Here is a 23,063-nt window from a genome sequence, read left to right as displayed (position 1 = left end):
GTGCACATCTAGGAAAAGGAACGCAACAAAACACTGTGAAAAGACATATCATACAGGTATGCTTCTCAGAGACTAGCCCAGGTATGTTGCTGTGTAGTGTGTGAAATGGCCTTGGGTATTATGGAAAGAGCTTACGCTTGACCTAACACGGCCTGCGCTTCCTGCAACTGAACAGCAAGCTACTGTGCTTTAAGCATTCAGAGTGAATTTTTTGGAACACTTTGCCAAGATTTGGATGAAAGAATGATCAGCTACTGTTTGTATCCTGCCAAGAAACAGTTTAAGGCTCCATCTGAGTCTGCACCGCTCTGGGCAATTAGGTAGCAACCCTCCTGAGGACACTTGTGACTTTAGGGTAATTGCCGGCAGACACAGTGGGCTTTAAACAGGCGGTGGAGATATAAAGACAATGGGAAGAAGACTAAAGTGGTGCTAAGAATCAGGATAAAGGCTAGGCAAAAATATATTTCATCTGACACCTAGTTTCTGTGTACATCAAATTATTGGGGAGGGAGCATTCCATAATGTGCTTCCACTAGCCACAATCTGCAGTGGAACCGACCAAACACAGTTACTTCCTGAGTTAGAACATCATCTTTAACCCACCCGAAAGCATTGTGGACCATGATAGCCTTTTGATACTGACTGTGGACAGTTCATTCTCTCTTTAAGGCAAGGCTCTAGCTTACAGAGACTTTTATATATGGAAAATGCTTAATTGGATTGTGCAGACACCTTCGCTTCTGCTGTACCCCACACTGGCTTTCCATGTTGTTCTTCTGTATGCGTGATAATTTTATATTTAATAATGCTTTTCACCAATTTACTCAGGACAGACCTTAAGCTAACAGGCCTGTAGTTTCTTAGATCTTCCGTAAATCCAAGACTCTCTAAGTACCTATTTTCCAGGGATGTCCCTGATTTAGAGAAGCCATCCCAGTTTCTGATTTGATCATGGAATGTCCCACTTTTCCTTAGGATGTCGCTGTTTTCATGGAGAAATGTTGGAGTTATCAAGCCCCCTAGCCAATTGAAGGCAATCTTGTATAGGGAAGAGTTTTTTTTAATGTTTAATGTTTTATTATGTTATTACATATGTTAGAAGTTTCCGAGAGTGGGTGGGGCACCCCAGTAAGATGTGTGGGGTATAAATAGTAAAACAATCATTATGGAATGAGAAGTCACTACTTTCATTGGAGAAATGTTGGAGGGTATGAAATCCCCCTTTAAAAATACTGTTACATTGACCCCTTTCCAGTCCTCTTCTATGGATGCCATTCTTTGGGACAGGTTAAATATTTTTGTTAGAAGATAAGACGTTTCACATTTGAGTTTTTAAGAGCTCTTGGGCAGAAACCACCCTCAGTATTTAGGGAGGGAAGGGGTGACAGTATGTCTCTAACGTCTGATCATTTAACCCGTTGAAATGACAGGTCTCAAGCAGTCCCCAAGCTAGCACGATGTAAGGTACCAAAGGCAGAAAAAGACAAGCGTAAAAACCGCTTTCTAGTCTTCCCGTTACTATTTGATGCAACAAGCCTGGTACAAAGAAAAGGGGCAGGGGACCTACAGTTTGTTTCCCTGTATTTTACTCACTTTTCAAAATGAAATTGAGAAGAATTTAATCTTAAGTAAATCACAAACTGAAGTCGTCCCCGTCCCCCCCATTTTCATTGACTCCCCAAAGAAAAGTTGGAATTGACTCATGTTTGTGTTTGTGGCACTTTGGGTTAATACATACCAGCATTTTCCATTGCGCATCTACCCTGGAGGCATGTTCTGTATTCTGCAATCAATAGTTCTCATTCAAGGTCCTGAGTCCGTTCCCCTCTCACCAGCTCTGCTGTTTTATTTTCATTGTTTTAGAATGAGGAAGAATAGGAGAGGAGGACATTACACAGTTTGCAGAAAATTTAGTGCCCTAATACTTACTCAGAGTGTCATAAGATGACTAAGGTTAAAACCAATTCACCAGACATGTCTAAATCTTGTAATTCTGAAAGGCAAGGCAACATACGAAGTGCTTTGTTGTCGTTGTGTGCAGCCGGTTAAGTTGCTTGATGTGAACTGCTCTTCAAATGTAGAATTTTTCTTTTCATGCTGCGTTTTCTGACTCTGTAGTGGATTGGCTATGATGTCTCTATTATTCTTTGCAAATAACTGACTCATTTTAAAGTCACTGTAAGCAACTCCTTGGCATGCTCTGCCCTGCATTCAGAGGAGGGGAAATTGCAAGGGATGAGGGAGGATCAGGACAGAGAATTTGAGAAAAGGAATATGTGGGAGGAAGGCAGGAAGAAATTCAGCAGGGGAGCTAAGTGACTTGCCATCGCTTCATTGGGTTACATCCATCAAGTCATGGCTGTGGCTCTAAAAGGAGTAAGGAGATTGATGGCCGTCATTTTATGGTCCAATTGGGATTCCCCCACTTATCCCATTATGAGTTAATGCATCCTTCACCACTGATTGGACCATCTTTAAGGCTATATATGTCCTTCTGGGCCATATGTAAGGGCAACCTTCTTCAACCAGATGTTGTCTTCAGATTTGTCCTTCACCATAAGTTACAACGATATAGAATTACTATATTAAAAGCAGTTAAAACCATTTACAGTCCAAAGAACAGGGTGAGTCCTAAAAATGTTGGGAATCTCAACTCCATCACCCATAGCCAGCATAGAGAGTGACCCAAGAATGATGGGAGTTGTACTGCAACAACATCTAAAGGACACCCGACTGGGGAAGGTTGTGTTAGGGAACTGAACTCAGACATACACACATGAAATGAAGTTTCTTATTTGATGGCATTAAATGTACCGGGGCCACAAAGAAATGCCTGCATACCGTCTCCTTTAGTCTTGTTTGCCTCTTGACCCACTTCAGACATCATCTACCGTACTAGGATTTTATAACTCTAATTTTCCTTGCTCCTTTATCATATTGGAATTTCTGAAGGACAGTTTACCCGTTTCATACTCCTAAGCCTCTTTTTCCTGGGCCGAGATCTAGGCAAAAAGTAGTTTAGCTGCTGTCAGACTCCTTCCTATATGCATTTTGGTTGCTGTCTTCTGTGAGGTGGGTAGATGCAGGAAATTCGAATGAGCAGCTAAGGTAAGTAAAGGGAGAGATTCTGCCAAAGCAGATAGAAAGAGGTTGAAGAACACCTTGAGTCTTGCTTCATGTGGGTAAAGCCAGTGCTGGTTGACCCCTCTTTGCACTTGGCTGATTCAGAAAGCATCCATGTTAAATAATTTGCTGGCCTGGGTTCTAGATCCCTGCAGCTGTTTACATAAGGCTTTGGTTGGCAGTCTAAGCAGGCAGAAGAAGTACAGAGTCCGGGGGGTAATTGCCGGTGGATACTATGGGCCTCATGGAATCCAGCACTCAACAACCTGGAGCATCTTGTGATAATGCTCCTGGCCTTTGTGGATCAGGCTGCTGATGGGATTTTTCTCAGCAAGAAAATACATTATCATATAGGAGTGGGAACAGAGTAAGAACTATGAACCTGAAGAGTATTTAGTCACACCAGTTTATCTTCCCTGCCTCCCAGTGCTGCTTGTTATTCCTCTCCATTCAATTGGTCTTGCCCATTCAACACAATCAAGCTGTTTATAAAGGCTTTTAAATAAAGAAAATTAAAATTAAAAAAATGCAGTCCCAGATAATTCTATTTTTTTTCTTTTCAGATAATGGTTCTGGATCAGGAGAAGGGGGTGAGTACTGCTGATATTTTTGTTCTTTTGTGTGAATGCAGGATCCTAGCTGGAAATGTTTGCACGTACTGCAGAAAAAGACAACTACATAGATTGCTTTTCCTTGGCAAAAGGTGATATCTGAAAAGTTTGTGAACAATTCCACCATTTCCTTGAAAAAGACAAGTCAGGAGCCTTAACATTTTTTTTAAAAAAAGTTATGTCATTCAATAGCCAAATTTAAGCTTTGTTCAATGGGAGAATAAGCACCTGCTTAAATTATTCCCATTAAAACAAAAGTTTCATAACTTTTACTGGATTCTGCCCTTTGTTTTTCTATCAGTGATGCACCAATATGTGTACTAAAAAGCCCTTCCCCCCCTTAGGTAGGGCGAGGCAACTGCCTCAGGCGGTACCCACCCAAGGGGCAGCACCCCTGTTCCACCGCCCAGTTCACAGCTGGTCTCCCCAGCCTTTAGGGGTAGAGGAGCCACTGGCAGAGCTCTGCGGAATACCCCCTCCTGCCAAGTCTGCGAGAGGGGAAGCGTTCTGCATCTCAGTTTTGCCTGCCTTTTGGGTGGGGGGCTTTGCACTGGCTTTTAATGAAGGGAGGAAAAAACACTCCTCCCCCGCAGCCAGTGGAGATTTGCCCTTATGGAGTTTTCCCACCACCCCATCACAGGGGCACTAGCGGGCAATTTGCCCCTGATGCGATATATGAGAAAAACCTCAGATATAAATCAGTGGTACCTCTTAACTCCGTATTGTTCTAATGGATGGAATTTCAACTTCTGTTGGATGAGAGAGCAAATTAACTTCTTAGGTTGTTTTGTTTTGAGAGAGCCTACAGCTCAGCGGAGGAGTGCATGTGTTGCATGACTTTAATCAGAGTATCTACATTTAAAATGGATCTTGGCTTGCAGAGGTGGGAAAGCTGAGTCCTCAGAGAGCCCCTGCCAGCTATAGAAGACAATAGGCTAGAATGGATTGATACTTTAACTCAGTTTAAGTTGTCAGTTCGTATATTTCTAAGGAAGGTATGAATGATTATTGTGTGTGTCTGGGTTTTCCTGCAGCCGTTTTTACCTGGATATGTCTTCTTGTTTCTTAAAAACCACAATTAAACAATTTGTGGTCTTTTAAACTGTGTGCCTGTAGGGTATTGTTTTGCTTGTTACAATTTTATGTATTTGGTGTTTTATATTGTAAACTGCCCTATGATCCTTGGATGAAGGTTTCAGTAGTTTAATAAATAAAACAGCTGACGTTTCACCTGGGCTTCAATTCTCTACCCCCTTCCTGGGAGTGAGCCCCTACTAAGCTCAGTGGGCCTTACGTCTGACATGTAAACTTGTGCTGTTGGTGTTCCAAATGGCCTGCAAAACTGCTAATGTTTGTTGATGGGTCTACTCTGTAGTAGCTCACTAGCCAGGTGTCTTGCTAGTGTTTGCTGTTGTTGTGATCAGGTGAGTGAGTGCCTTGAGCACTGCCTGAGCAGTCACACTGCTGTGGGGTGGATTGCTCCTTTAATTCTTTGCTTTCCATAGTTGATGGCGTGACGTCACCAGGTCATGCTCTGGTTTATAGCTAGTGCCTCTGAACCTTGGGAGTGACGAGAGTCCCCAAATGCCCATACTCATCAACTAGGCGCTGGCAGGTTCGTTACCACTACCACATGGGAAGGAATGCCAAAAATCCTCCTCAATATCAGGAGAGTTACGTAGACACATGGCTGGTGTACACAGCTAATATTCTAGCTCTAGGTGAGTGAGGTATGATGGGAGAGAGTGAGCACCTACTAAACTCTTGTCTCCATGGGACAACATGGGAGTTTCTCTTCTCACTGGCAGTCATATGATTGGCACTCTTCCCAGCCCTTCCTTCCTTTAGCCAGGAGTTGTTATTTCCAGTCTTACCGTAGCTATTTTCAGGCACGCTGGTCACGGTAAGGAAGTGCAGGGCAGCACCTCACGTCACTGTGGTAAGAGACCGTCTGAGTTAGATCATCAAGATCAGCCCAGCTGGTATTGCCCAGGAACTCTAAAATGCTCCAGAAATTATGGAGCAGGAGGCAGCTTCAAAGCCATACGTTGCAATCCTGAGGAAGGATCAGCCACAAGTAATGTCTAGATTGATCAGACTTAACCAAGACTGCTCACCGCTACTGTAACGTATATTGATCAGACTTAGCCATGACTGATCACAGCTAACCTATATTGATCAGACTTCTCCCAAGCACAGAACAACAAGGAACACAGTGCATTAAATGTTACAGATGACCTCAGAGAATCATCCTAGTCCAATTGCAGCTCTCTCCTCCCAGCAGGCTGAAGGAGTGTGCATGATGGGACAGAAGCCTCTTTCACAGCTGCAGGGCTGTTAAGAGAGGATGAATCTCCAGGATGCAACCTGTTCAGTGCTTCCTCAATGGCTAATTGCCATGCAGTTTCATTTCTTATTCTTTTTGTTTAACACTAACCACAGTGAGTGCTTGTTTACCTAAACAAAGTTTAAATTAGGCACTTAAAAAAATACAGTACCCATATTTAATTGTGGACAGATGGCAATTGATTAGTCTAGGCTTTCAAGCTAGGGAAATGGCATGCTTGCAATACAGATCGTCATGTTAATTATTATTGAAATAATTTGTTTCAGAGTCCCTCTTTCCAAAATTTGGTTGTTAAAGTATGGTGGTGATTAAAGTCCCTGGCAGATTGCTTTTAGTAATTAATAAATTGATAATCAGTATGCACTATTCAGCTAACTGCCATCTGTCTGTTACACACAACAGTTGATTGTGGCAGTTACAGGTTGGGATTGGTATAATTCCAAGCATATATACAAATTTGAAATTGTACCTTTTTCACTGTGTCCTCCACATCAGTTGTATAATTCTATTATTAAAGTATTTTGAATCTGAACCAGTGATACAAGTGGCCAGATTTGTACATCCCGCTAATTTAGTGCGATGTACATGAGCAGGAATGAGCCACAGTACATCCTGGGCTCAGGTGCTTGCTTTTCGCTTTCACACTTTGTTTTGTTGTTTCATGTGACAAAAATGTGACTAATATTAACTGCTTTTAGTTTCAAGCAAGCTGACTTCCAGTTGTGGATTCTGAAGCTGACTGCCTGAAACTTACCATAGTTAGGGTTAACCGCAATTCTGGATCCAGACAAAACAGCAAACTGTGGTTAACTAAATGTGGAAGCTGTGCCTTGTACTGAATCAGAGCATTGATCCATATAGCTCAGTATTGTTTATATTGACCTGCAGTGCCACATTCCCAAGGCAGGGGTCTGGAGATTTATCCTGGGACATTCTGCATGCAAAGTAGATTCTCTACCAGTGAACTGTAGTCTGTGGCTGTACCAATGAGCTACTGCAAAAGCTTCTGAATTCTTCCTTTTAGAAACTTGAGAGGAGAGAGGACACACACAAGTCTGAGGCTCGCTGCAGCCCATGCACATTCCAGTACAATTTAAACCATGGTTTAGTGTGACATGTGATCACTGCCTCAGAGTAATGTATAGGGGAGCTGGTGTAGTACAGTGGCCAAGAGTGCCAAATGTGGAAGCTGCCAGTTCAAAAATGTGCCATTGCAAACAAACTCACTTAAGTGGCTTCAGACAAGCTGCACTTTCAGGCTCCCACCCAGTTTGCCAACTCAAGCTCATTGCAGAAAAGGCAGAATATAAATGTTACAAATACAGTGGTACCTTGGTTTAAGAACAGCCCTGTTTACAAACTGTTCAGTTTACGAACTCGGCAAAACCGGAAGTAGCGTCCCGGTTTGCGAAATTTACCTTGGTCTAAGAATGGAATCCGAACGGTGGAAGGGCACCAGCGGTGGGAGGCTTCATTAGGGAAAGTGCGTCTTGGTTTAAGAACGGTTTCAGTTAAAGAACGGACTTCCAGAACGGATTAAGTTCGTAAACCGAGGTACCACTGTAAATAACTTTTTTTAAAAAATGTAACGTGGGAATAATGCCACTTGCCTACTTTACAAAATTGCTGTAAGTATTGTAAGATAATTTATGTGAAACATTTTGAGCACTCAAAGATGTTTAACAATGACAGTAATAAAAATTTCAAACATTGAAATACCAGTTTTTATCAGTCATGCTTGTGCTGGTGTAAATCTGGCATTTGCATGGTGCTTTCTGCATAAAGACCTCCTCAGGTGTTTGTGGTTTCATTCAGCATGCCCAAGCTTAGTTCTGTCCCCAACCCCTGGTTTATAAAGCAAAAGCGCTTGCTGCTTTTGGATAATAATAACCTGGCTTCCATTGTATTCTTGGATATTTGACTGCAGAGGAAAACTTCAGTATAACGATCAATTTGCAGTAATATATGCATGTGAAACATTTCCATTTTGTCATTCGGAACGGCAGCAAATTCAGATATTTAGATTAGGTAGCTACCGTAGAGTAAATTGCATCTGCTATGCACCAGCATGCAGGTTTTTTTTTTTAAATCTCCATTGGCAAAAAGTTTGAGTATACAAATATTTTAGCTAATGATGTGAGCTGGTGTAGTATAGCGGAAAGAGCAATGGGGTAGAGAGGTGTGGGGTCAGCTTCCCCAGTTGGGTCATGAGGCTCACCGGGCTGGCTGTGGGTTAGTTGGCATGTCTCAGTCCCATAGGATACCTTGTGGGGACAAAACAGGATGACTCCATGCAAGCCGCTTTCAAGGAAAAGTGTCAATAATATGAAAATGTGTTCTCTGTTGTTGTTTTATTTTTATTTAATTAAACAATACTCTGTGTTGACTTGATCTTGCTCTAGAATACGAAGGATCTGGAACTGAAGTTCAAAGAAAACATTCCAAGTGTGGAGTTTGCAAGTATAGGGCTGAGTGTGATGAAGATGCAGAAAATGTTGGGTAAGTAAGGGTTAGATGTAGATGGTGTATTTGTTGTATCCCATCCATCTGACTGGGTTGTCTGAGCCACTCTGGGCAGCTTCCAACATAAAACACAGAAAAACAACAACACAACAGAACATCACACAGAAGGGGGACAAGTGACTCTTAGCCGGCGGTTTGTTGGGGGAGCCATTTGTAGCTGCACGGCCATACGTCCTTGAGGCAACTTTTTTGGGGAGGGCGGGGGTCATAGAGCTAAGTGGATGTGGGAAATGGCTGAATTGCTTACCTTTATTCCTGCAATGCAAAAGTAAAATGTTCACCTGTATTTAGAGAACATATGCTTTCCCACAGTCTATTGAAATGTGCAGCCATTATGGTGGAGCAGCCTCAGCTCTGCATTCTGGGCTTTAAAAGCGTCCTTAGAAAAGGTTGCAAACTTGCATTTTTCATCCTAAGCAGTATTCTGTAATTAGACTGCCAGGGGTACCACAGCATATTACATTCAGCACAGAAATATACACAACTTTATCACTTCTATTATCTCGGCAGATTTTTCTTTTTCTTTTGGTGCTTTCTTTTAATGTTTATTGGGCTGATTAAGAGAAAGATGTGAATTTTGAGCAGGTGGTTGTCATGGGCTGCACAGCACGGCTGGAAAATTAACATTTGGATAGATTCAAATTAGTACAGTATGTGACATTCCTGCATATAAATATGTGAGCGATTCCTGCTGAGAAAATATCTCCAAATTATAATTCATCCCTGTTTTTTTATTTCATAAATAAATAAATGATAATGTGGGAGAAAGGAAATAACTTGCTTCGAGATCCTCAAATACACAGAAGAAGCATCTTGATAATGTGTACTTCTTTAAAAAATCTCCCTTATTATTGTTGGCATCCATCTGTCTTGAGAGACAATGGAGTATACCTCCAGGGTTGAAGTCAGACCTCTGCATTCTTAGCACCAAACTCACCTCCCTGGGGCACAAGCCTGGGCAGTGTATATGGAGGTCCTGGGCTGGCCAGAAGACAATAACCCCTCTCTCGGACTCATTGATGTGTTCCAAAAGAAAGCAAAGCAATACATTTGGCACCAGCTTGGCTGCAGGAGTTGCCAGAAAGAGTTATGTGAGGGGCCATCCAACAGTCTTAGAGATTCCACTCTGGATTTGTGTAGGCCAGGGTTTACTCCTCAGCTTTTTTTGGCAAGGCAGCAGAGGCTTAGGACCAGAGCTGTCCTTCTAGATGGGCTACCTTCCCACGTGGACGAGCCCCATCTGCCCCTCACTTCCCTCTACACCACATGCAGAAACCACCTTCTTGACTGTTGGACTCACTGTTGGATTGCATTATTTTCAGTTTTAGGAAAACCAGATCATCACTCTCATAACGTTTATTTTAAGTGCAGTCCAACAGAACCCTTCCCCTCCAGCTGCATACCCACATCAACCTACATAACAATTCCAACCATAGCATGTACCACAACTGGACAGCTGTCCTTGGGCCACACTATGAATTTTGGATTTAGGGATAGCAGAGGTGTGAGTTTTTCCAAGTGGAGTTTGATAATGAAAACAGGAAAGAAAAATTGGGAGAGAAATATTGCCAGCAAGTAAAGTAATGTAGCTTTGTCTGCTACCCATGGCATGGCTAGTCATTTCAGATCAATAAATTCAGCCTTCCCAACCATATTTCAACCATAATATGTGCCCACAGGTCAGCTCCTGCTTGTCCCATTCAAATTGGGGTGGAGAGGGTGCAGTTTCCTCATTAATTGGTATTTATCTGAAACTGTCTCCTGCCAGCTTTGTTTTTCCACTTTAGGTGACCTACATAGAGTTATGTTTCAGACCTGGGTTTGGAGCTGTAGGGCAGTACTAGTAATTCGTGTGGTTACACACACACAACTAGGTGCACTTAAATCCAACTTCTCCTGATCTAGAGATCTTCAAGCATAGTTAACAGAAACTTTATTCAAACATTACCAGCAGTGGTATAGCTGCTGCTACACAACTCTAATTACATTTGAAGGAACATGTGGATGAGGCTGGTGGTTATGTGGTTATTTTGGCAGTATAACAACAGCATAGGATGCAAGCATGCCATTGACACCCATCTTTCTGGGCCTTCCAGTGTTCTGCAGAGCAGCATAGGAAGAAACTTACAAATAAGGTCTGAGCATCTTGCTCTCCCTCAGTCCCTTACCTGCATTGAATTCTACCTCCTCGATGGAAGTAGAGGTTTTGGGAGGAGCTATTTCATGACTAGAGTGACAAAATCTTTAAATGTGTGCAGAAGTGTATCCTAAGAATTAGGTTTCCTAGCAAAGTATTGGGACGCAGGTGGCGCCTACCTAGCAGTTCGAAAGCACGTCAAATGCAAGTAGATAAATAGGTACCGCTCCGGCGGGAAGATAAACAGCATTTCCGTGCGCTTCTCTGGTTTGCCAGAAGCGGCTTAGTCATGCTGGCCACATGACCTGGAAGCTGTCTGCAGACAAACACCGGCGCCCTCGGCCTATAGAGCGAGATGAGCTCGTAACCCCAGAGTTGTCTGCGACTGGACCTAACGGTCAGGGGTACCTTTACCTTTACCTTTTAAGCAAAGTATCATGGTAAATCAGGTGCTTCCCTGTTTTGCTTTGACACATGTTATTTTCCAGTCATGCCCTAAAATTGTCTTAAGATATTTGATTTGCTATTTTTCAAGTGCAAGGAGGTTTTTCAAAATATGATTAACATTATCACAGACTGAGCAGATAATGATCTAGATTTTTTTAATCACTGAAACAAATGGCACTTGATAGAGACTTGCTAAAGCATTACTGGATCATAAGAGCCACTGAGATTTTGTTTGCTTTCTGCATCTATAGTTAAAAAAAACCAGCTGTGCCAAGAACAATGGCATTACAGCTTCCTACTGCACTCCTGAACACCAATGTAAATATGTTAAGTTTTGTGAGGGTCCCTGGATGTTCTTATGTAGAGTGTTGGCTTGGTTACAAAAGCAAAAAGTGCAGTGCCTGACATATACAAAAGCCAAACAAATGGCTCTGCTCCAATGAACTGTGCAAACAATTCCACATGTGAAAGGTCTCTTTGGGCTTTGTGTTTCTCGAACACCAACACCAACACACACACACACACACACACACACACACACACACACACACCAATGTCGGCTAATAAGATCTTTCTTGAAAATGAGGAGGCTTGCAAAAGAAGCTTGCAATATGATATGGCATGGGAGTCTTGTTCAAAGGGTGGTGAAGGGGTGGGATCCAGAAATCCCACTGGATATACCAGAGGGCAGTCATCAAAGCATGCATGTCTGTATGTGAACTACGCCATAGATTTCTCTGGTCAGTTGGGAAACAATCACAGATTTTGGGATGCCCCAGAAACCCAAGGACTTGAGTCATGCTGGCATCTGTTCAGAGATCCTCTCACATAGCTATTTCCTGCCGAAGGGATGGAAGGGTGCTGTGAGCTTTGGTGGTGTTACTCCATTAGGAGGTGAGGGTGTCAAGTTACCAAGACTTCTACCCACAAAACAAGATAGATAGATATAGATATTTATTATTTCGGCCATTGGCCCATCACGCACGATTTTTCAAACAACATATGTATACTTAGCCTTTCTACTTAGAACTTCGAAAGGACTTTAAAGTAACAGACTAAGCAGTAAATTTACAACACAAAGCATCACCCCCTATTTATAAAATTATAAAAACATCAATTAAGGTAACACATAATTACATCCTGAGTCATGATTTAAAAGGAATGTCCAATCCGCCCAGAAGTCCGTTTTTCTTCTTTTGGGATAGGACGGTGATCAGAAATCTGGCAACCGTAAGTGATCTTGGAGGGTCTTCATCATTCAGTAGGTATCTCAGTTTGGCTTCGTTCGAGTCATCGGCAATTCCATTTAAATATGGAGCAAGAAACTCACAAAACAAGTTGATAAGCATTGTCAGAGCTAAACATTTCGATATTTGGGGGGGGGGTGCACCCAGTTTGTTAGAACTAGAAGTACCATGTGTGGAATGTAGCTTTCCCCTCTGCCTGACAGAGGGCTGTGGGGCCTTATCCAGAAAGGGTCGACCTGAACTCTCATGTCCCTTCAGTAATGAAGCTGAGTGGGTGACCTTCAGTCACCTAATCCCCTTTCAGCTGAATTTACCTCACGAAATTGTTGTGAGGATTAATTAGAAGGATTGACTCTTGTCTCAGACTCCTAGGAGGTTAAGGAAGGATGCAAATGTCACGAATAAGTATGTTTCCTGAGAGATATTCTTCTTCTTAAGCTACATGTTTCTCTGCCGAGGTCCATGAAGATGAGCAAGGCAGCTTTCTTCCATGCTTAGCCAGAGTGACCCCCTGCAAATGGGCATTTGAACAAATTGTGCCACTTTGCTTAGTGACCTGTTGTTTTCAATTACCCTTAAATGACACTGACAGGGTTGAACGCCACAGCTGGAAGCTTGTGACTGGACGTATCCATGGCAACCCTTGGGATGGAACATCACCTCTCTCAAGGCAACTTTGGTTTCCTACTGAGAGGAAGAAGCCGATATTCTAGTCACAAGCCGCTGTGGTTTTAGGATAGCCTGCTGTGGAAATTCCACTTGACACCGTTGTGATATGTGGCTTTTTGTCTTTACAGAGGGAAAGCTACACCCGTCAGATCTAGCTCAGGTTTCTTTTCTTCATAAACTGTGTCAGCAACTAATATTTAATTGGAGGGTGGGCAGCTATCTTTTCAACTGAGCAAGGACTGAATGGTGAGCAAAGTTTGCCCCACCCACTTATTGACTCCCACAGCAACTCAGACTTCATACATATCATACATTTAAAGTGCACACATTCAAATTCTGGAAACTTCAGTTTACCCCTCACAGAGCTACAGCTCCCATTATCCTTAACGAACTATAACTTCCATGGTTCTTTGGCGGGGTGCTTTAAATGTTTGGTGTACATGCAGCCGATGCTCATTAGCCCCATTTCCTCAACACTGAACAGCACCAGAGGATTTGGCAAAACTTTTCCTGTAGGGGATAAAAAGGAAGGGGTTTGCCAAAGCTTCTTTTGCTTTTCACAGAACTGTCCATTTGTTCCTACTCTCTGCTTCCTGCAACTTAACCAGTTTCTCTTGATCCACAAGTTGCAAATCCTTTGAGGGCAAATATGGATTCTGATGATACCTTGGAGCAGTATCAGTCCAGACCAATACACTCTACTCTGATTGTTTAGACCAGGGACATTCAGCTGGCTGGCTGCTGGCTAGATATGACCCCAGAGCATTTATCTGGCCTCTTCTGACCCCACCAAAAGAATGTTTTCAAGTTAGGTAAGAAATCAGTACTCCATAGCTTCATGTTGCACCTCCCTCTTAAATTATGTATATAATATGCAAACATTCATGTCATCAATGCTTCCCATCCAGGAAAATTTCACTGGAAAGACGGTTATGCCCATATGGAGATGATAGTATTGAGTCAGTGGCTCATGTACTACTAGCCTGCACTCTTTATAAAGATTCGAGGAGTGAGATTATTACCCTTCTGCTACTGTCCATACCAGGTCACTCAACCATTGCTACTGTGTCCTTTCTACTAGCAGATCAAGATAATCAGGTGACAGCAAAAACTGCAAGGTTTTTAGCAGGGGCAATTTGAATAAGATCTATTATTTGATTATTGATGTAAACCTCCAAAATGTATTTTGTATAGTTAAGTTTTTACCTCTGTCTTCAGTACATTTATTTTATTTTATTTTATTGCTATGGCTAGTGGCTGATGCAAACAAAGATTCTTCTGATCTGATCTTCCCATCCAGGCATTCTGAAATTATGTCCCATAGAGAGCAGAAAACTATGTGCTCTGGCCCCTTCTCCCACTTGGAGGATAAAGGACTGAAAGTAGATTGTACACACATGTGCTCAGATGTGTTTATAGGAACCTTGTACAATCAGGTCTCACCATTGCAGGGGACACTGTAACTGTGTCCAACCAAATGCAGTTACAGCCCTATTCAGACCTTCCTGCTCAACATATGAAGGTTGGTGGTGGAGGGGAGGACCATTCAGAGTACTTGAATGGAGCTCCTGTATACTTTGCAACCGTGAACCTTCACTGCTAGCTTGTTGTTGGCATCTGTAGTGTCGATAAACAATGCAGTGTGCGAAGTCAAACTACCTTCCAGGGGCGCAAGCCTGGACAGTGTGTATGGAGGTCCTGGGCTGCCCAGACGACAAGGCCCCCCTTTCAACTTTGCTGATGTGGTCTGAAGGAAAGTAGGGCAATGCGTTTGGCACCAGCTTGGCTCAGGAATTGTTGGGAGGAGGCGTACAAGACGCCATCCATCCGTCTTAGAGAGACTCTGGATTTGTGCAAGGTTTACTCCTGAGCCTTTTCTTCTCCCATAGATGTCCAGCAATGCTAGATAATGCAATCTTTATTACGAAGCTGATTACTTCCAGGCCTCAACCCATTTCCTGGAAAATGGAGTAGACCTTGCTTTGCCTGTCCATAGCTTCAGGCCTGCATAGCTATGGTGGCTCTGCAGCACCTGAATAATCCCTGTTTTTGGTGCCCCTCTGAGATGGTTGAATGGGTCTCAGTTACCTGCCAGGATGCAATATACAGTAGTCTTCGGCATTCTTGAGGAGGTGGGGAATGTCGGAAGTTGTGCAAGGCTGCACTAGAGGCACTCTTGACCCCTACATCAGGATGCTGGATGCATAAGCTTTCTCTTTTGCAACTCTCTGTTGCTTGTGAGATGAAACACTCTGCTGAAAAGCCTTCTAGTGGTTTAGCTGAATGCGATAGGAAATAATCCAGATTGCATAATCCTGTTTTTCAGAACAGCATAATCAAACCAATGTGACAGGGTTTTGAAAAGCATGAATGAATGTTTTTGTTACTGCAGCTTTCCCCCCGCCCTGCAGCAATAAATTTATTTATTTATTTTGCTTTAAAAGAAAACAACCACTACAACTTTTTTCCTGACTTATAGTAAGGAACAGAAGTTTATACTGTTGTATCTTCTTCGTAATGGTTTTCAGCAACGGCAAGATCTGAGGTGTCCCATAAGGAAAAGCCACTTGGGAGACAAGACAGAGATTCCATCTACCCTAGTTGGGGGGGGGGAATACAAGAGAAAACTAAATAATTGACAGTTTGCAGCTTTTTAGTGGTACCTTTTGTCTGTTGCCTAGTGATAGTGCCACCCTGACAAGAAAAAATGTGTTGCATTTCTTTTTTAAAAAAGCTGCATTTTTCAGTCTACGTTTGATTATTATGGCTGGTATTCAGGTAAAAAAATATGGGAGCAGAAGAACTTTTGCTTGCATAATGGGACATCTCCCCCCCCCCACGTCCTACATTGTCCCCAAATGTGCTCTGAATATAACCCTATGATCCAGATGCACTTAGTTCCATTGAAACCAATGGGACTGCAGTTACTTGTGCATGGACAGAGTGCTGTTGCACTTAGGATCTGCTTGCATGCTTCCAACAGACATCTGATTGGCCACTCTGAGACTAGATGGGCTTTACTAAATGGACCATTTCTTAGACATTGAAAGATGATAGCACTGATTCCACAGAAGGAATTTGTGCGTACTAAGAGGTTTTTCTGTGTAGTCCCATCCCTATTTGCCTTTGAATACCAGCAGTGTTAGAAACTGAAATAGGAATGTCTAGAGGCGTTTTTTTATGACAAGAATGCAAAGCTGAAAGTGAATGAACTGCAGCTAAAATCTTACGTTCATTTTTCACACGGTCCAGTCCTCATCTGAAGTGCTTGTACAAAATTTTCGCCTTGCACAGGGCGCCATATTATGGAAGATGACCAAAGTCTGTCCCTGGCACCTGTATCACTTTAGTTCTCAACTGATCACCAAAGTGACTGGCAAGTTGGCCTTGAAATCACAGATAGCCTGGTGTTCTAATGTCAGTGCAAACTAGTGGACATCTCTTGAAGGATGGCCACAGGAGTGAGAGTGGCTGTGAGTATTATGTGCTGTGCTGTTGGGGGCCTGGGGCCATGGGTTCAAGGGTGCATTTTAGATGGTTTGACACTAATATTATTAAACAAAGTATGTATTTGTGTTAATGAGTACAATGGTTGCCTTTTATACGCAGCGTGCAGATACAAGTGTGCCACTTGTACAAAATGCAGAGTGCTGAATTAATCGGTCCTCATCCAAGTGCATGTTTGTGTCAATAGGTGCGTCTGCAACATAGACTGCAGCGGCTACAGTTTTAATCCTGTTTGCGCATCTGACGGAAGTTCCTATAACAACCCATGCTTTGTTCGAGAAGCATCTTGCCTGAGACAAGAACAGATTGATATCAGACACCTTGGACATTGCTCAGGTACTCCAAATTTTATTTTCAGTAGAAAATGATGTCCACCAGCAAATTGTACAGCTTTTTAACATCAGAGTTAGAAATAGGGTTCTGAATTAGGGATTTGCAGAAGCACAGAAAAGATGTGAGGGATTGAGTTGCCTAAGAGGTTCAATTTTCATCAAATGTGTGTGTGCATTTCTGTATAGCACCTTGTCCCACCCACTGCAGAATAAATTAAAAATGGAGAATATAGTCTGCAAAAGAAGGGAAATCATGTACCGTAAATCTGCTTAAAGTGCAGTTTATATAGTTCACAAATTTCAGTTTGTTTTGGTACAGAATTGTGATAACCCACCCACCCCAATTTTAAGTGCAGAATACACACAACCCTGTTTTCAATAAGTTCTTTTTGCATAATAAATGTGATTTGTTGCCCTCAGCTGGTGATTTTCCAGACAGACTGGATTCTGTTGCAGGGATCTAACCTTTTTTTAGACAGGCAACATTGCTCTGATTGGGTAATGTCCGTGACACCATTGAGAACGAAGCACATGCTGTTGTGTGAACTTTATTTTTTAACAAAAAGAATTTAGTGGTTCTACGCTCTCCTGCTGTGCAGTTTGAGCACTGGAGCACTCATCCAGCAAAAGTTGCAAAGAGTAGCAAGGCTCCTCTTCCTTTCACATTCCCACAACATTTGCTGGTGGTTCAGGGCTTAGAGGAATATCCAAGGATAAAATGCAGTTGGGTACACTTCAATGCCCACACATAAAGGCCCAGTGTTCCACAATGAAAACTGCATTTACTATCAAAATGGTTTGGAAAAGAATAGAGGTATGTTCTCACGGTCTAGGGTCCTCCAGGCTATCTGACACAGCCACAAGGTTCCCTCTTCGTGAAAGGAAGATAGGTGGAAGAATTAACACACAGAGAGAGAGATTTCAGATGGTGGAGTTTTTTCAGAGGGTTACATTGCAGAGAAAGCCCATGCAGCTTATAGCCTGCTTTTGGAGACTGAACATAATCTTTCCCCAATGGCTGTTTCTGCAGCTAGGAGATTTGAAAGAACAAAGCTGTGATACTTGGAGAATGAAAGTATTATGGTAATAAGAGGAAGAAGTGTGTATGTTGTCCAGGCATCATAATTGGAGGGTTGATTCAGTTTGGGACTGAGATAAAGTATCACAACTAACCTTAAAACATGATACCATGGCCACATTTGTTCACCACACTTGACTCCCCTTATCTAAGGAGACGTACCAAATCTGTGGAACGTTTTGCTGCTTAGTTTCCCCTTTCTGCATCTCCTGGAGTTCAAACATTAACCCACATACAAGAAATACGTAAGGGCAACTCTGGACAATATTGTCTTCTTAAGCTGCACGAAAAAAATACAGTGTTTCACCACCTACTTGCTGTTCAGTGGCCTTCTTAGGTATCAAAATAATACAACAAAGCAATAAATATCTTTGGTTCTTTTTATGGTTTTCCTCAAATAGACTCCGACGACACAAGCTTATTGGGGAAAAAAGATGATGGAATGCAGTATCGGCCGGATGTGAAAGGTACGATTCTAACACTGGACTGCCCTTCTGTCTGCAGCGCTAGCAAGGATGCTGGACTAGATAGGTTGTCGAAGCAGGTTTTTCTTTTGCAGGATGGCAGTTCTCGCAGGTCCTGATGAAGACACGTACATTGCTGTTCTTTAAGTACAGAGAGAAGCATTTCCTTCCCTCCAGAAAATATTTATTGGAAAGGGCATAGACATCCTTCAATAATTGAGTTAAACCTGTGAAAATAACTTGCCGCATCCAATCTGTTTCAAAGTAATGCATTTTTGCTTGAACAAATACCATTTTACAAGCACTTCTGATGGCCTTGGCAGTTTTGCACTGTGTGTGACGAGACATTTTGTATAATAAAGCCATTTTTATTTATTCTGGAAAATTTAGCATATAAATAGTCTTAAATGAACTGATGTTGTGTTCCTTTTGCTCCATGAATGGAGTTATGATGTTGTTCTATTGTGCCCAAGCTCTCATGTGTTTCTTACATTAATGCTAAACACTCCCCTGTTATTAAACACGGAAGAGGAAGCTTTCATGTATTGTTCTGAAGGATGACTTATTCCTACAAAATAGATTTCCTGTGTTCTGCACTTCAGATTTAAAGGTGACTTTTAAAGCTGGCAGAAACTAAGGAAAGAAACCATTTCTACAGAAAAGCAATTTCCTCCTTCTGATATTTTCTCTCTCCCCCTTTTATTGTTTATTGGATAAATTTGTGCTAAAGGAGAAGCCTCTGGGCTTTTTTGAACTTATTTTGGGGCTGTGGATAGAGGGACATTTCTGTGTGGGCACATCAACGAATCATTCCAATTTCTGATTATTTCAGTCTGGATTAATTAATTATTACACCTTGTCCATAAACTGAAAGTGTTAGTCTCTTTGACTTTCCGTCTTGTATCAGAACAGGTAAGGAGCAACTTTCCTGTCTTAAGCAAGCTAGAATATGCGTTCGACTGTTTTGAGCAGAATGATTAGGTACAATGAAAAATAACTAACATTTTGGGACCATAACAACTACTAGGAGATCCAAAACGTAGAAACACAGCAGACACTACCAGATCCACACACCAATTATACAAGTATGCATTTATCACTGGGACAACAACACTCTCACTTCGTCTCCTATTTCCCCAAGTTCACACTAAAAGGTGAAAAAAATCACACACACTTACCATGCCTGGAATTCCCTGCTCTTGCCAGGGAGTGCTCTTAATTTTTCCATCCCTGCTTCAAGCCAGTTGAGATTGTGGCCTTTTCCATTGCAAAACCCCCCCCCCCCATTTTTTAAGATAGGAGAACCTAATAGATGAAACCAGAATAAAACTGACTTGTGCACCTTTCTGGTTCTGGTTCTGCAGTTCCTGGCTCTCTCTGCTTCCAGGCCGCTTTGGTTTGCCTGCCTTTGTATCTCCTGAGCTAAAACGCCTTCCTTTTGAAGGATCAGCATTCAGAGCCAGTACAAGTTGAAACTTCAGTGGTTTAGCTACTTTGTAGAACCTGTCAACCTCTCTTTTATCTAGAAGTTTGACCTCCAAGGTCTATTTCGGAGCCTTGGGATGTCGGTAATTCCTGGGAACTTAACTGAAATGATTTTTTTGCTGGGTTTCTCTTCCGTTCTGCCCCAGTTAGCTTCTCCTTGCCTTTTCTGCTTGAGATAGAAACCTTGGGACCTGAGAGGCATTTGCTTGGGGGTGAGGGGCGGAGGAGGAGGTAGTTCACATTGCAGACACAGACTGTTATGCAAGATTTGGGTGGGGGGATACCTTTCTTAATAAAACCCAAAACACAAACCAGGCTGAAAATTGTTTTGCCTACCATGTAATTATCATCTGTTGTGCAGGCACTCAAGCAGGGAGGAGGAGGGGACAGCAGAGAATGCAAAGTTTCCATCAGCCAGAACATAGCAACAATGACTATGAGATCCAATTCTGTCTCCAAGGCTTTTAAAATAGTTTGTTAAACTTTAAGGTGGTCACAGCAATTGACTTTGGAGTTTGCTGCTTTTTAAGAAAACATGTTAAGGCAACTTTGTAAATAAGTTCACAAACATTTCTGGCTTAGGAGAACATCTGCTATCCTGCCCACATCAATGTACTTTCGTAAATTCTACTTTTTCATTGGTGGAACTTAATATTGATTAGAGATTAGAGCAGCACTAGCTAACCTGCTGCTCTTCATGTATTTGACTCATTTGATGTCATTTGCTGAGTGAACATTTAACATAATTCTAACAGTAAACTATTCTGATTTTATATTATTTTAAAACCTGAATCACATTTAACATTTATTGCTCTGTTGAATTATCCAAAGTCCTTCTTTTGTATTTTAGGAATATTCCTTTGGGGAGAGGGCTCTAAGAGAGGCATTAGTTTATTATATATAAAGGTAAAGGTACCCCTGACCATTAGGTCCAGTCGTGGACGACTCTGGGGTTGCGGCACTCCTTTCGCTCTATAGGCTGAGGGAGCCGGCGTTTGTCTGCAGACAGCTTCCGGGTCATGTGGCCAGCATGACTAAGCCGCTTCTGGCGAACCAGAGCAGCTCACGGAAACGCCGTTTACCTTCCCGCCAGAGCAGTACCTATTTATCTACTTGCACTTTGACGTGCTTTTGAACTGCTAGGTGGGCAGGAGCTGGGACCGAACAACAGGAGCTCATCCCGTTGCAGGGATTCGAACCGCCGATCTTCTGATCAGCAAGCCCTAGGCTCTATGGTTTAGACCACAGTGCCACCCACCTCCCTTATTATATATACTGTATATAAATTAATTTTAACTTTTGTAAACTCTCTGCAGAGTCATCTATGGCTATTGTTTATATGGCAGAAGGCACAGGTAGAGAATCTTTTTGGCTCTGTGAGCCAAATCCTTATCGCACTAAATTTGACATCTGGGTAGGGCTGCCCACCTTTCAATTGCCTGACATCACAATGATGCCCAGTGACTAGGTGCTTTGAAGCAACACACGCAACTGATCCTATGGGCCTTTCCCTTGTCAATGTGCAATTGAGAATACACTTTGAAGCTCCCAATTTTGCATTGGCAGCCACATCTCTATCTTCCCTGCCCCTGATATCACATATGGCATGAGGTGTGAGGCAGGTGGGTGTTGTTCTGGAGAAACATCCTCATGGGACAAATTTGAACTTATGGACCCCTTTCAGTAGTTATATACTACTGTGAGTGAAAAAAAATTATTTGGTTGTTGACATCATAGCCTGCTTTTCTGCCAAAAGGTACTCAAGATGGCAAACAATAATAATCTAAGTACAATAAAATATAATAAAAAAATAACAGAGCAATAAAGGCCCCCCTCCCAAAAAACCCCAAACCAAAGCAGGCAAAACACCAACGAAATCAGTAAAGATAAGCAGCTTTTAATCTTCCTTCAATTTCTACCATTCTTCTGTTTTTCCGCAAAGATGCAAGTGATCAAAGAGAAGACATCTACATTGGAAACCATATTCCTTGCTCGGAAAGTTTTAGTGGTTACTGCATCCACGGGAAATGTGAATTCATTTATTCTACACAGAAGGCTTCCTGTCGGTAAGTCAATCGACCAAGAAGATTTGGAAATTGGAAATTTGTGCTCAACTCCACAATTAGCGTATAATTTCTTCGTGGCATGCACGATGATCCAAGCAGAAACAGCCGTATCTGAAGTGTCCCCTTTCCGAGTGAGCATGAAATAAATGGGGTTTATGCAAGCCCAGTTTTTGTTCTTCTTGTTTTTATTAACTATTTATCAACTTGTCACTGGAGCCAAAAGAGTGTCACATTCTTCTGTTAATATTGAATGAATAAATTATACCAATATTCTCTAAATATAGGTTGCTATACTCTTAACCTCTGTTCTGTTCTTGTCTGTTGCTAAGTGAACAATGTAAACCCTATGATTAAAACAAAATGAGAGGGAAATGTAATACAAGATGACACAATTCATTTTCATGTTGGTGCAGCTTTCTGTGTGAGCCTCCGTAGAGCTGTTTCCCTGCTCTCCCCACCCTCCACAGCATGACAAGGCATTGCTAGGCACTAGGAATGGTTGAACATCCTGGTGCTCGCCCCGAAAATCAGTCAGCCCCTTTGGGTGTTCCCTTTGAATGCACAAGGGGGCCAACTGATGCCAGCTTTCTATTGCTTACTACTCCACCCCCTTCCCTCAAGGAAGCCACTTTGGGGAAGGAAGAACAAAGCTGTAGTGGAGAGTTCTGATGAAGGCAGGCGAGGTCCATAGATTGGACCTCTTTCAGAGAAAGGGATGCATCAGTTCCCGCGAGGGATCTTGGGGATGTGTAGATTGACCCAGTGGCAAAAGATGCTGCCCAGCATCCCTTTCTCTGATGGAGGAAGTGCCCTCAGATCCTCTCATCGGCTGCCTCTTCCCCACAATGAGGTGTCTCTTTTGCCCTTGTCCTTTTGCAAGGCTTTGAACCCCAGCTGTCCCAACACCTGCTAGCAAAATCAATGCGTACAACCTTCTTGAGGTGGGTGTACCTGTGTTGCTTCCGCGTGTGCGTACTGCCCACCCCTGCTTTAAATTCTCATCCCACCCCTTCCAGGAACAAGA

At 42.4% G+C, this 23,063-nt stretch overlaps 1 protein-coding gene across 1 annotated transcript in view; it reads left to right on the top strand.

The window, feature by feature from the left end:
- Nucleotides 1-23,063, top strand: part of TMEFF1 (transmembrane protein with EGF like and two follistatin like domains 1) — a 68,682-nt gene that overhangs the window by 38,777 nt on the left and 6,842 nt on the right. The window contains exons 4-8 of the mRNA XM_033154352.1: nucleotides 3,690-3,716; nucleotides 8,487-8,583; nucleotides 16,802-16,950; nucleotides 18,426-18,491; nucleotides 21,916-22,039. Coding sequence (XP_033010243.1) covers nucleotides 3,690-3,716; nucleotides 8,487-8,583; nucleotides 16,802-16,950; nucleotides 18,426-18,491; nucleotides 21,916-22,039 — 463 coding nt within the window. The remainder of the gene's footprint in view (nucleotides 1-3,689; nucleotides 3,717-8,486; nucleotides 8,584-16,801; nucleotides 16,951-18,425; nucleotides 18,492-21,915; nucleotides 22,040-23,063) is intronic.

The sequence above is a fragment of the Lacerta agilis genome, chromosome 7 (assembly GCF_009819535.1).
Source record: "Lacerta agilis isolate rLacAgi1 chromosome 7, rLacAgi1.pri, whole genome shotgun sequence".
Taxonomy (NCBI): domain Eukaryota; kingdom Metazoa; phylum Chordata; class Lepidosauria; order Squamata; family Lacertidae; genus Lacerta; species Lacerta agilis.
Note: the sequence above shows the minus strand (reverse complement) of the source record. Positions and strands in the feature narration are given on the sequence as shown.